At 40.4% G+C, this 14,236-nt stretch overlaps 1 protein-coding gene across 5 annotated transcripts in view; it reads right to left on the bottom strand.

The window, feature by feature from the left end:
* Positions 1-14,236, bottom strand: part of LOC109632378 (1-phosphatidylinositol 4,5-bisphosphate phosphodiesterase beta-4) — a 65,600-nt gene that overhangs the window by 19,689 nt on the left and 31,675 nt on the right. For all 5 annotated transcript variants that reach the window (XM_020091609.2, XM_020091606.2, XM_020091607.2 and 2 more), the window contains exons 4-7: positions 13,078-13,175; positions 8,326-8,406; positions 5,680-5,739; positions 3,299-3,442 (exon numbers count right to left, since the gene is read on the bottom strand). In XM_020091609.2, coding sequence (XP_019947168.1) covers positions 3,299-3,442; positions 5,680-5,739; positions 8,326-8,406; positions 13,078-13,161 — 369 coding nt within the window. In that variant the 5' untranslated portion in view covers positions 13,162-13,175. The remainder of the gene's footprint in view (positions 1-3,298; positions 3,443-5,679; positions 5,740-8,325; positions 8,407-13,077; positions 13,176-14,236) is intronic.

Here is a 14,236-nt window from a genome sequence, read left to right as displayed (position 1 = left end):
CCCTGCTGACTGCATCCACACAAACACTGACGAGGAGAATCGGAGACGTCTTTGACCCTTCAGGTTTCCCATCACTGCTTCACATTCTGCGTCTATTGTGCTCCGACTCTCCTCCACAAGAATTATTAATGACGTCATTATGAAAGCAGAGATAACATAGACATAGGCTGTGTGGGTATGTGGTGTCCATGAAGCTGTGTGTAAGCGTTGGTGTGACTGTGTCTGCTGATGTAAATAACTCATAAGTCATTTCCCGGGTCTGATACTCAGGGCCACCTGTGTGTGTGTGTGTGTGTGTGTGTGTGTGTGTGTGTGTGTGTGTGTGTGTGTGTGTGTGTGTGTGTGTGTGTGTGTGTGTGTGTGTGTGTGCGGTGTGTGTGTGTGTGTGTGTGTGTGTGTGTGTGTGTGTGTGTGTGTGTGTGTGTGTGTGTGTGTGTGTGAGAGAGAGAGAGAGAGAGAGAGAGGAAGGGGACAGAAATAGAAGGAATAAATGGGTTTTAAACTGTGGGGGATGAGGGCATGTACCTGGATCTGCATGTGTATATGTGCCAGGCCCCCCCATATCATTGGCAGCCCTGTGGCAGCGAGCTCTCTGGAGTGTAAACATCATTTGTAACACCCATCACCACAAAAACTGTGTCAATACAAACACTGTGGTGATTAACAGACCTGTGCTGGCGCCAACCAAACCGTTTCAAACTGGTTGTTTTAAATCCTGGGGACATTTTTGTGTCTTATAAACATCAATATTTTCCACTGCATCCTGTCTGATGTCACCAATGACAACTGAGGCAGTTGAGCGTCAGGTACCTGCCCTGCGAGCGCATTCACTCGAGCGTTGTCTCGTTTCCATCACTGCCGATCAGAGACGTAGCCAATAAAGTTTGAAGTGGCAGCACCCAGCACTTCAAACAATAGATTAACAACAGATGCTTTGATAGGTTAGAGTTAAGGTTGACAGGGAGAGAGAGCGAGGAAGACATGAAGCAAAGGTTTTGGAACTAAACCTGCCGCTGGTGCAGAAGGACTTTGTTTACATTCGCCTTTATTTTCATCAGAAACTCTTTATGTCATCTATCTCTCCATCCATCTGACAGCAGACGACCCTGAGGTAGAGAAAAAGTGCGCTGACTCAAACTTGTTAAAGTGCTTTTTCTTGTTTTGGCTTTGAGTCTTTCAGTGATTGCTAAGCCTTTGGGCCAAGGTGGATTTATCACTATTAGAAGATATACGGTAGCTGACTTTTACCGGGTCTTCCTCTAAAACTTTCTTTGCCTTGAAGCTACGTGTCATTTTTTAAGTGTCTCTAACCTTTGCAGACGATGAAAAGATGGAGATATTTTGCAGGTCTTTGTTATTGTCATAATTGCCAAGAAAACTAAAAAAAACAAAACATTAAATTGATCAGAACAAGTGTCGTCTCTGTAGCTTGAGTTTTAAATTGAGGTTGTTTCTGTTTTCCACCTTTTTTCATCAATGGGCCACACTATTACACTGGGAGCCATTTTCCACAGCTACAATAGACGTGGGCACTGCAGCTTGTTTTGAGCCAGGCCCTAAAACACAGTCGAGCTGCCATAAATACTCCCCAGTGCACCAAATGGATATTAATGTGCAGCTAAAAATAGTCCTGTACACATGAGTACTGTTTTATAAGACAGTGATCAGCTTTTTGAGGAAAGCCTTTCACAAAATGAAGCTTCATATTTGTGACTCATATTAAAAGACTTATGTCTTTAATGGGCTTGGAGTGAGACAGACACAAGGGAAGACAGAGAGGATTGAGAGAAAGACCGAACATTTATATATATTTGAGTTTGTTGATAATATTGAAAATGTAGAATACTAAACTTATTAATAATAGGCCAACCAATATAGGTTGTGTTTTTGCGACATTCTGTATTAGCTGCTTGGTGTCTGAGTTTTCAATGTTAGCTTGTCGGCCCATATCTGCATGTGTCTGTGAGAGGCTCATATTAGCAGATTTTTCAAGGACAAGCGATAAATTGTTCAGACTCTGCCATTTCATTACTTCAACACTGACACAGAATCATCTTTGTGGTATCACTCTTTAAATTCAGATCAATTCAGGTCCAGAAAACTGAAGCGTAATCTAAACAAACATGTGAGTTGTGAGCTGTACAGGGGGGATATCAGAGTCCGAGTTTGCCAGTGGGGATCTGCAATACTGATGTCAGCTGATTAAAGTGAAAGAGAGAGAGGGGGAGAGAGAGAGAGAGAGAGAGTGGATGAGTAAGTGTAAGAGAGACAGTGTGAGTGAGTGAGAAAGTTGTTTTTCTACTTAATCAGCCTGATTTCTCTCAGAGCTTTTTCCTTGATGAGTGGGTAGAAGACGAGAGAAAGAAGAGAGAAATAAAAGCAAGAGAGAGGGGACACTTCAGAACAAGACAAAAAGGAAAATAACAGCTAAAGCATCTGAGCATGAGGGACCAAGGAGAGGGAGATGAGGTGAGATAGGAAAAGATGAGTCATTCTAAAAGTGTCTATTTATCCATGGTCAGTTCTACCTTATGTGGGAGTTGGCATATAAACCACTCACATACCAATTTGCCTTTGTTCTGAATGAAATATGTGCGGTGTCAGGGTGTCCGTTAAACCTCTGAATTACATATTGTGGAAATGTTGAATGATTATGGGGGGGTATGCCAGAGTGGCTGTGTTTTCTAACCATCTGGGACCTCCATCTAAAACTGCTTTCAGACATGCACTGAACTCCAGACATTTTCTGAAGGCGTTTTATTTGAGAATGCTAATGTCTGAGTCAGTTGCTCTGGACATTTTCCAAAAACCGTCCTGCCAGCCTCCTGGTGAATTGTCCAAAAAGTTTATGAGTGAGCCAATGTGAGAGTACAGCAGGAAACACAGCAACGAGTGGACGTGTTGAAAATGTTTTTAAAATGTGACGGATGCGATACTGGAAGAATTCAAATGATTTGGCAGACACGTAGAAGACACTGACTAAGATGTCAACTTTGATAAACGAGAGAATTTGACGATAAGGGCCCACACTGATGTCGATGTGCTGTAAACAATACAAGAGATTTCCATTAATGTAATGTGTCTAAACTGCATCTTGGGGCTTCTACTGGAGTTCTACTGAGTATGTGTTTGTGACACAGAAAACATTTCTGAAGATAGTTTAAACTGTAGTGCTATTTGGACCAAGTTGGACACAGTTCACATGAACATGAAAAATTGAACCTCAAATAATCTATAAGTTATTAATCACAGAGCCTGGGCACTGAGCTGTGGAGATACGGAGGATGCATGTATTTACCCTGGCTGTGTCTGGGTTCTCTGCCACCATGAACATGAAGTTCAGGTTGACCAGGTCTGTGCCGCTGCAGATGCAGATGATACATCCCTCCAGGTCGGCCTCCGTCTTTCCAATGGCCTCGAAAGAAGTCAAGATCTTCGGGTCCTGAGCAAGTAGGATGAAGAGAAAAAGTAATTCAGTTTTTGTAGGGAGACGGATTTTATCAGGCTGCGGTTGGTGCATGTTGTTCAATCTATAACTTTAAGAGTCAGCAGAGGGAAATGTAATAAAATCTGATATTACTGCAGTAAAACAGTCCCTGACAAGAAAACACAAAGGGAGAGAAGCTTAGAGAGAAAGATGTAGAAAAGTGAATTGCTGCCGTGGAGACGCCACTGGATTTAAAATAATGGCATGATATACAGAATGTGTGGTGCTCTGGAGACCTAAAGCTCCATGCCAGCTACAGACTGATATAATGCATTCAGATTATTGAGGACTTCGTTTGAGTCCAAATTTAGACGTTTAACTGAGCTACTTCAGACAACACTTAACTGAAGCAGCTCAGAGGTCAGTGGAGGTGAGTGTGAATGAGGTCCACTCTGTTGTCAAGTGGTGAGCAACACTGTAACTCACATACATTGAATGTTAAAACGGTCGCTGATTGGATGTAGTTTGGTTTACATTTCTGCCGTAGGGAGTCACATTGTTGCATGAGATGTTGGGCTTTAAGTGCTGATGAGAACACAAATCCTTTGACACTCAAAATGAAACTTTGAATAAACAGGTGAACGGCTCTTTGTGCAGCAGCGGTGGCCTCGGGGTTCTGAGGCCTCAGTCCAGCAGCTGCTCTTTACTCGCTGTCGCTAAATTACTGTCGGTCACTGTTACAGTTTCAGAAAGAAAGATGCAACCAGCATCACCACAGGCCAAGCAAACAGCCGAGCACTGCACAAGATTAAATTGAAGAGATCATTTGAATTACAACAACCTGTGCTAAATGCTAATGCCTGCTTTAGACATGACATTGCTGATTTAAAGAGCTGGATTTCCCCTGATTGTTTTCCTTAGAATCTATACTTCTAACCACAGCTCAGCCTGAAATAGAAAATCCAAGACAACACTCACACTTCCAAAAACACAGCACGATTCCTCCCTCTCATCTTTTCAATCAGATTTCAGTCTGTCGCTATCGTCACCCTGCAGATAGTAACGTTTTTTTGTCATATGATTGAATTAACAGGCAACAGGCGTGGCTGCTTTTCAAACCCCCGCCAGCAATCATCCGAAGCCATTCATCTTTTTCTTGCTCATTGGATTATGTGAAACTGCTCCCTGAGCTTGTGTAACCTCTTTTATCTCCGAGGAGGAGCACCGCAAACGGAGGCTTCTTACAGAGCGGCGCAGAGCATTTGATCAAACAGGAGGAGCTGCTGTCAGTCCGCAGTATCTGTATACGTGTCCTTACACATGTACTCACACACGTCTACACAGAGCCCCAAACACACAGACCCCCTCATGCTGTCAACAGTAAGTACACAAACAGGTTGTGTACACAGCACACACCAGTGTCTTCTGTCAGCCCTTTGACTTTTAGAGGCTTCACAGGTTTGCATTCTAATTAGACGCAGGCATCCACAGGGGTATTTTCCTGTAATAGCTTCCATTATTCATCTGGTCCCCATGATGCCTATGATATAATGTGTCACTGTCAAGGCTAAACTGCACAAATCAATATTTAATATACAGAAAAACCATGCAGGTAAACACGCCGCACCATCAGCTAAATAAATGCCTGACTGAAAAGACGAATAATGCAGGTTGTACTTTTTGCTTTTTCAGGACCAGTTCCCTGTTACCTAAGGAAAAGTAATTCTGACAGAGACAGAATGTCTTGTGTCTGTGAGCATTTGATCCCATAGAGTGAACTCCTTAACCCACTGATTCTCTGACAGCCCATCATAATAGGGCTGGAAGCATAGTTTTTCATTATTCCTCTCTGGGTCAAAAGCACAAACCAGGGCTGCAAGTAAGAAAAAAAAAAAAAGTTTCAGATACAACCTGCAGCTAAACCGAGCCAGGGTTGGATAAATATGGATGAGTTAAATATTTCATGTTTATGTTCCATGACTGCCCCAGGTGAATGTGATATTTGAGGGAGAAGCTTGGCAGCGAGAAGTCGGCTGAGAGTCCCAGATCAGTCAGTTGATCGATGCGTCACGCTGCGGAAGCCTCGGCTAATTAAAGCATGAATAACACCATCGACGTTTCGGTCTCTGTAGATGTCACCAGGACTGACGGTGTGGGAGCAAGAGACCGAATGCTGAATGGAGGGTGGGCAGACAGCATTTATGTTTTGCAGGCAGAAGCGATGGAAATTGTTTTTTTTCCTGAGGTCTCACCTTTGGGACGGCACCGACTCGAATGCTGTTGATGAGTGAACACTCAAGCACCTGGCCTTCCTGCAGGAGAGACACAGGAAGAAAGACGGAGGGGTAATGGAAAAGGGGGGGATGACAGCAGGTGAGAGGGGAGACAGAGAGGGAGGAGGAGAAGATTAAAAAAAACAAAGCAGATGGATTACAGTGGGATTTATTTTTGCTTATAATTCTACACCACAACTTCTCAGCATCTGTCTACAAGTCATGTTGGTGAATAAGAGCAATATCTCCACATATTTACTCCATTTAGTGTATCGGTTATAGCAGTAATGACACTTGATTGGCAGTGAGCTTATCCCTTATCTCCACCCACCTGTATACAGTACCTACACAGAATAAAGAGGTATATAGCATAGAATGTATATATACATGGAAGACATCCTCCCCCTTTTGTATAGCACCAAATAACTTTTTAAAACCAACTTCACCAGAAAAATGTACACGTAAACATTTACCAGTGTATTAAGAACTACCTCAAATGACAGAAACAGTCTTTGAGAAACATTTGACATGGAGTTTGAGTTTTTACTTTGGTCAATATCCCATCTACTAACATGGATGAGGCGAGGTTTATGACCTACTCTGTAACCAGAATGGCTTACATGTGACCACACCCAAATTAGGAAAAATAAAATACAAAACATACAAAATCTCAATACATTTTAAAGGTTGAAGTTTGTAAGAGCATTTCAAACACAAGGATGTCAGTGCATCATAAAATCAGGAGTTTCAAAAAACATTACAACTAGAAACAACTAAACTGAAAAATAAAGCAGACTATAGTTAATGTTGAAGCTGAAAATCTACAGTTAAAATAAAAACAATAGCTGCACGGGAGGTTGAGAATCAATCTAAACTTTGTACGCTTGGGGAACATCAGCAGTGAGGAAGATGATTACTAGTTATATTGTATTTCTGGGGGCCTTCATTGTTAGATGTAATTTTTTTTCTATTATCCACTTGATGGCCCACACATATATTCTGTCATGGTGAGGAAACTGCGTTGAGCTATTTGCTTTTAGGTTTTTCTCCATGCATTGATGGAAGCTCAAAATTACTTTTACCCATGAAAAACAATTCTTCACGACCTTGAAATGGCTCGAATGCAACTCTACATCTTTGCTTCATTTAGTATTTGCAGATCTATGAATATGGAAATTGTCTCTGGCTCAATCCTCACCCACTCCTCAGCCGCTCGCCTGTATCTCGACTGTGCACATCAAACACACAAACCTCGGCTTGTTTCCTGTTTTCTAGTGACTGAACACAATTGCAAGTGATTTTCGAGTGAGGCAATCATGTGCAAACCGGAAACTGGCTCTACAGAACAGCGAACTATAGGAGGTTATCTACAAGTTGATGTTTCAGAATCAGAATGGTAATTAATGACTGATAAGCAGTCAACACCATAGCTGACTATGTCGACCTTGAAACTTTAATGCACCAATGGCGGTCTCATAAAACAGATTTAGATAGTCTGGCTGTTATTTTTGTGCCTCATTCTTGAGTGAGCAATTTGAGATTTGGAGCATTATTTTTGCAACCACATAACTTATATTCAGAAAAGATGTATTCTGCCCACTGTCCAAAAGGTATACAGATTAGTGTAAGGTTGATTGGATACTATAATTGTCTGTAGGTGTGAATGTTTTTTGTTTTTTTATGTTGACCCTGCGATCCTCTGGAAACCTGCCCAGGGTGGACTCCGCCTCTTGCCCAGCGTCAGATGGGAATAGCTTCAGCTCCCTCGTGACATCAAGGATAAGTGGTATAGATAATCAATTATGTGCACAATACATTCATTTGTATGAATTCTGATTGGCTGTTCTGGGTTTTATTGATCAGAATTCACCTTCTCGGATTGATTGATTTTGTGACACAAGTGTAATGCTGCAGGTTGAGTGTGTGTGCAGGCACAGAGTGGAGGAGTAAAACTGTGTTTGATTGGTTTTTATAGCACAGGGAACCTCCAACTATATTTATTGCACACACAATCGATTTTCATTTGCTTGAATACAATTATTTTTGCTTGCACACAATTAAAATAAAATATAATAAAAATACAAATATATACAATTTGTATTTTTCCTGTACTTCAAATCTCAAATTTCTCCCTCAGGAATGGAACAAATAGTACAAATATAGGAGAGACCACCTTTGCTGCACTAAAGTTTTGACATTGACATAATTAACCATGGCTAAGCAGTCATGATGTGTAAAAAAGCCTCATAAAAAGTTGATTTTCATTGGAGGGGGTTTGGTCAGGAGTAAAACACCACATGTAACTAAAGAACAGGTCTTGTCTTAAGCCCCTTGTTACTGAACAATATAAAGTTCTGATTGTTAAACATGCCAATTACCCTCTTACCTGAAGTAAAAAAGCATATTGAAGTATAACTTTAGAATGCAGCTTATTGTGTTTCTCAGTGACATGTCAATATTGGTGTTTGATTATGTGCACTTTGCTTTTTTACACCTCTTCTCTGTTGACTTTTAAATGCTGTCTCCTGCGTAAAAAATATTCTATTTTGGACCAAAAGCTTTTCCTTTGCAAGACCTCCCTAGAGACAAAAGAAAACACTAAATGTCAAGACGCTAAGGTGATACCTTTCCCTCGCTCTTCCAGGTGATGAAAAAGCCATACTCGTCCACCCTCATCTGACAACTGGGCTCAAAGATGTACGGGTCCTGCAGAGGGAAGAGAAGATTTTTATAAGACAGGGAGCTGAGTAACAGGCATTTATTTGACATTTCATGACATTAAACAGCCAACCTGTTGCTACTGCACATGGGTATACGCTCTGCATCCATCAGCTGATATGTAATATTGGCAGATTTGGTTCAACTCATTTCTAAACAGTCTGCCTGTCTTACCAAAACATTTTACACTCCCCATAATGTTAATATTTTAAATAAAGGTGAAGCCTTTTTAAGATTAGGTTAGTTTCAGGTTAGTTTAAGTGTAATGTTAGCTTCAGATATAGTTTTAAGTTAAGGGTTACGTAAAGGGTTAGGTTAAGCAAATAGAAATTATAGTTAAGGTCAGATTAAGTCTCCAGGAAATCAATTTAAATCAATTGAATGTCCTCGGACGTCATGGAGACATGGCTGTGTGTGTTTATCCCACTTCAATCACACATCCGAGAATATTAAAACAGAGAGTGAAAAACATAGAAAATACGAGATGGCTGCTGGGTCACTCAAACTCTAATATTAGCAATAGGGAACAGTGTGAAACACACACACACACACACACACACACACACACACACACACACACACACACACACACACACACACACACATTAATCTTTCAGGCTGCTGCCATGAGATACACATGCTGAGAACAGGACTAAGCTGACCTGTTATGTGGCTGCTCTTCATACTGTGCTACCCTGTCATCCAAAACCACCATGAAAACCAATAGAAAAATCCCATTTCCATTAAGGAAACAGTGAGACTGCTGTTAAGTGCAGTTAAAAGCTCAACTGTCTTTCATCTGAAATAAGTATGACAGAGGGTTCAGTTGCAAATCGTGAAGCAGAGTATGAAAGAGACTGTCCCAAATGAGCCCTGACTGTTAAGAGCATACAGCAGGCTACTGTTACACTGTCAGACGGCTTGTTCTTGCAAAGCTAAAAGGTTTATGGGAACACTCGGTCCTTCCACCCGCAAAGGAACAATTAACTCAGGACCCAGCCGTCTCCTTGTGGAAGTGGACAGACACATAATGACCCCTGGTTATGGTTGTCCAGCTTCTTTGCGACATTGGGACATTCTTTCCTAAGTGCCTGGGGAAGTGAAATTCAGTGTGTGGATGTGTGTGTTCTCTGTCCATCCTCTTTGGTTCCCTCCATCTTTGAAACAGTAACAGCAAACAAAAACAGACTGTTCTATATATATATATATATATATATATATATATATATATATATGTATATTCAAAGGGAGCTAAGCTATGTAAAGGCACAAAAAGTCCTTTGTTTACATTTGTATGAATGACTATCAAGGAGATGTACTCAGATACACACATGGCCTTGATCAACATGAAGCCATTGTCTGTCTGATGAAAACTGGAACTGTTTGTGCTCTGACCAACTGGTGCTTAGCTGTGAATGAAGGAATGAAAAATGGAAGGTCACCGTGTTCAGTATCTACTTACATATTGTCTTTTGTCCTATTAAAAATGTTTTTTTTAATGTTATCAATTTGTTACGTTTGTTGTACTTCGACAAAGTAAGTAATGATAATGTGAAAGTAGCACACTTCATGTATATAATATATATGTATATAATAGGATTATGTTCCGTCACAGTCAACTTCAAGATATTAACTTTGTCCTTTTGTTGGAGTAAAAATCTATTCTGTATCAGACCAATTCATAGATGGTGTGCATATGTTGTCAGTGTGTTTACCTTTAGTCTAATTCATCAAAACAATATTGTAATTAATAATTAAGGCAGCCTTTGTGGACTTATAATAATATCTACTATATAAAGTTGATTACTAGTAGGGCAATGACACAGACACACACAAAAACATGCATATTACCTGTCTCTACCATCTGTCACTCAGTGGGGTTTCAGTCAGTGAAGAACATTTTGTGGAAAAAAAATCCATCCATGCTGTTTAGCACATTTGCCTGTGTGTGTGTGTGTGTGTGTGTGTGTGCGTGTGTGTGCGTGCGTGCGTGCATGAGTGCGTGCGTGCGTGTGCGTGCAAAAGAGAGAGAGAGCATGTCTTTGATTGTGGGTGAGTGGACTCTTGGCGTATGTCATTTCAATTGACACAGATGTCCCCTGCAGGCTTCGTATTCGCCAAGCAACCGAGCAACAGCTACTCACTCACTTAACTAAAAAGAGTAGTTTGTTATGACTTTCAGAATCATCCCTTCCAAGTTTCATTAGTTTGAGTAAACTGCCAAGAAAGACTTAATAATCATATAAGATATAAAGGAATATCAGAATATCACAGTCCCAGAATAACTAATATGTCCCTAAATTTGAGGATAAGGTGAAGTAGCCTAGTAGAGACTACCTCTTGAAAGACCATGTTATCTTTCAACCTACAGGTACATCTGAGATCAATTCGGACCAAGGTATTTGTAGACTCAGTTATCAGATCCACGTTGGTCTTGTTTGTAGTTTTATAACAGTATCTGTATTGTTTAAAAAGAACTCAGAGAGATATTACAAACTATGCATGCTGCAAAAAAACTAACTCATTTTATACCATAAAAGAAGCAGCACTAAATAACATTAACATAATTAAGACCTAGAAAAACATTATTTTAATGTATTTATTTGTTTTTAGGGTATAAACTAAACTACACTTTATTTGATTTTTTAAGACCCAGAGGAAACCCTGTTAGAGGGTTGAGAAGGAAGCTGCCATCATTAATTTTAACCTTTAAGGTGACTGACACAGTTTGACCTTATTATCATCATTCAGGCCAGTTCAATAGTCTCACACAGACAAGCCCAAGGAATTGCCACAGCGTTTGTGTGGGAGAGTTACAGCTCTGAGAGCTCAACACTGCAACTGTAGAAAAAACACAAATAGACTAAACACAAGCAAATAAGAAATCAATGTGTCAACACATACACTGTAAATACACGCAACTAAACCAAACAGACAAATGTGGTAAAAATACTCAAAACACAAACGAGTGCAGAAATGTGCTGCGAGTGATAGACGACAAACTAATATGTTTTTGAGAACAGAAAAAAAAGACAATTCTGACTGGTTTTCTTACATTTTAGCTAATTTTCCAACACCCAACATGTCAGAGTCAGTTCATCACTTTTTGTGCCCCCTGGTTACATCCTGCTTACAGCAGGTTTCTCTATTTGGTTGTATTGTGACTATTTGCAGTGTTTATTTGCTGTATTGAAGAGAATTTGCAGTGCATGTGTTGCACCCACTTACTTTCTGCTATTGAGGAGGAAAAAAACTCTTGGCCTTGTTTATTTCTTTAAACCAATCACAACTGTCTTATACTGTGCTATGCTCAGGATGCAGCAATGGTGCGGTTACAAGGTAGATGTCAGGGAGGGAAGTGTAGAACAGTAGGGAAGTGTTGGAACACTTGTAGTTGGGGACGCAAATAATTGTAACGAAATGGCAAAGAAAACACAGTAACACGTATATTGATTTTTCTGACTGCATACACCATTTCATTCAAAACTCAAAAGTTTGATAGTCTTGCAGCAAAAAGGATTTTGAAATTCGGTTAGAGGAAAGATGAGGACAATGCCACGTCGCTGTTGGCAGGCTTTGTACCCACAGCCTGCATCCGGTGAGTCAGACTAGGCCAGTCCGGACCCTGTCCTGTCCAAGCCTGGCTCATATTCACAGCAACAACACACAGAGGACTCTCTTCAGAAGCATGCTGGCCCAGTTTCATGGCTCACTTTGACATAGCTGAGGAATTGATGCCGATTTAAAGTTTCCTTCTCTGCCTGAGAGGGATGCACCTCCCCTTGCTGATGCCCGTATAAACAGAGAGCACTGAGGGGATTTCCTGATGTGTGCAAGGGCTCGTGTACGTACGCGTGTGTGCACGCGTGCATGTGCGACACACTTTGCCTTTGCTCGGAAAATGTCCTCGCTCAGTGTCCTGATTAAGTTAGTCAGAGGAAACGTGGGCAAAAAGTCAGATACAGATGGGGTCATATTTAGTTTTGAATTGTTATTGTATTGCTAATGGACAAATTGATGAGCAATAATTCAATGGTTCTCTGTTTTAAAAAACTGATTTTTTTCAACCTTAAAATTCATATTTTTTGTTGAGATTTGTTATGTTTTTTTGTGTATTTATGTTTATATTATGATGAATGGGCTATGTAAAAACAAGAACGACGCACTCACACAGATAATCTTAACAGTGGATGTGTAGCAGACAAGCAGTCGCCATGGCGAGGCATCTTAATGAGGCTGACGAATGTAGTCTGCCTACAGTGCGCCGATGACGTGTCAGGTTATAAAGGAGAGGTCTCTGCTCGTGTGTGTGTGTGTGTGTGTGTGTGTGTGTGTGTGTGTGTGTGTGTGTGTGTGTGTGTGTGTGTGTGTGTGCGGACGCTAATGACTGGCCCGGGGATGGTCATTTAAGTGAAAAATGATGGTAGGACTAATAACCTATGTCAGTAGCAACAATGTTATTGACAAACTCGTTCAGCTTGTAACACAGGCCAAGCATTTGTGCGTTCATCAGGGATATGAAACACAAATCTTCACTGCATCAGTATATGTCACAAGCTGCTGCATAATTTATCCCACATCTGCCATTGAGAGGTTAGGAGTCTTTAAGGTTTGTATTTATTTTACCCATTTAAGCACCAAAGAAATGTGTCTTCTTACCTCATCAAACCTGTCGAAGGAGGTGCCTTCCTGCATGAACTCAGGCAGGTGCTTCTGCCAGTTGAACTCATAGGACTTTGTCATGGCTGCTCACAAACCTGAGACACAGTAAGGAGGGAAAGAGAAACAGAAAGGAAAATAAACAGATGGGTTAGAAACAGATCTTTAACAACCAAGACAACAAAAACACAGAGTTTCTCTCCTCGTCTGTCCTACAGTCACAAAATGCTGAATTCATTGAGCATAGCGACTGTAAAACATTTACCACTCAACAATGTGATGTGCAGGAGTTTTAGGTTTCAGGGTATTAATTGGAACGGGGTTATTTCACAGGCAATAAAATGGTTCAAAATTGTAATGAGGCGTCAACAAAAACAACATCAAACACATCATCAAAATAAATGAATTGATAAATAATGCAATTTAAAAATCTATTTGATTTAAAATGCACTTTAAAAGCATTCAAATAGGCAGTTTCTTTCCATTTGCATGTCCCTGCTGCTTTTCCTTTTCCCATTAGCTATGTGATTTACTTAGCCATTTAGCTTCTCATATAACCTTTCCATGACACTGTGGTACTTAACGCTGGTAAAATGAGGTTTACAATGAAAACGGGAATGACACTCAGAGAGCCCATCAACAGTTCCCTTATGAAGCCACATTTAAATTCACTACATCTGGATTTTTATTTGAATCAGCACCATAATGCACACACTCATAAAAATCAGTCCAATAAACATGCCTGGCATTTTTCATCAAGCTCCATGAACCATAAGACTATAGGACTAACCTCCAACAAAAGTGTTGAAAAATGCTCTGCCTTGCAATATGCAAAAAGGCCACAGGTGCAACACTGAAAATATCGTTTAAAATTCTTTATACATGAGTGACAGACATCAGAGAATGAAAGTCAAGGCAAAGTGGCCTGTTGCAAGTTTTAACAAAAGTACGAGGCAAGGATTTGCTAATTTTGTCCACTTAAGCTGTAAAAAAGAGGAATTTTTTTTGCAGTAACAACAAATATTACATCTCAACTGAACCTTCTTCAACAATCTCTCTAGACATTTATTTCAGCCTTAAAGTGAAGTGTCTTAGGCATTACAAAAGACACTAAGTTACAAGCCAATGTTCACATATATTTTCCCTCGGACCAGAATAA

The sequence above is a fragment of the Paralichthys olivaceus genome, chromosome 19 (assembly GCF_024713975.1).
Source record: "Paralichthys olivaceus isolate ysfri-2021 chromosome 19, ASM2471397v2, whole genome shotgun sequence".
In the NCBI taxonomy this organism is placed as follows: Eukaryota; Metazoa; Chordata; class Actinopteri; order Pleuronectiformes; family Paralichthyidae; genus Paralichthys; species Paralichthys olivaceus.
The sequence above is the reverse complement of the archived record's forward strand: the minus strand, read 5'-3'. Positions and strand labels throughout refer to the sequence as shown.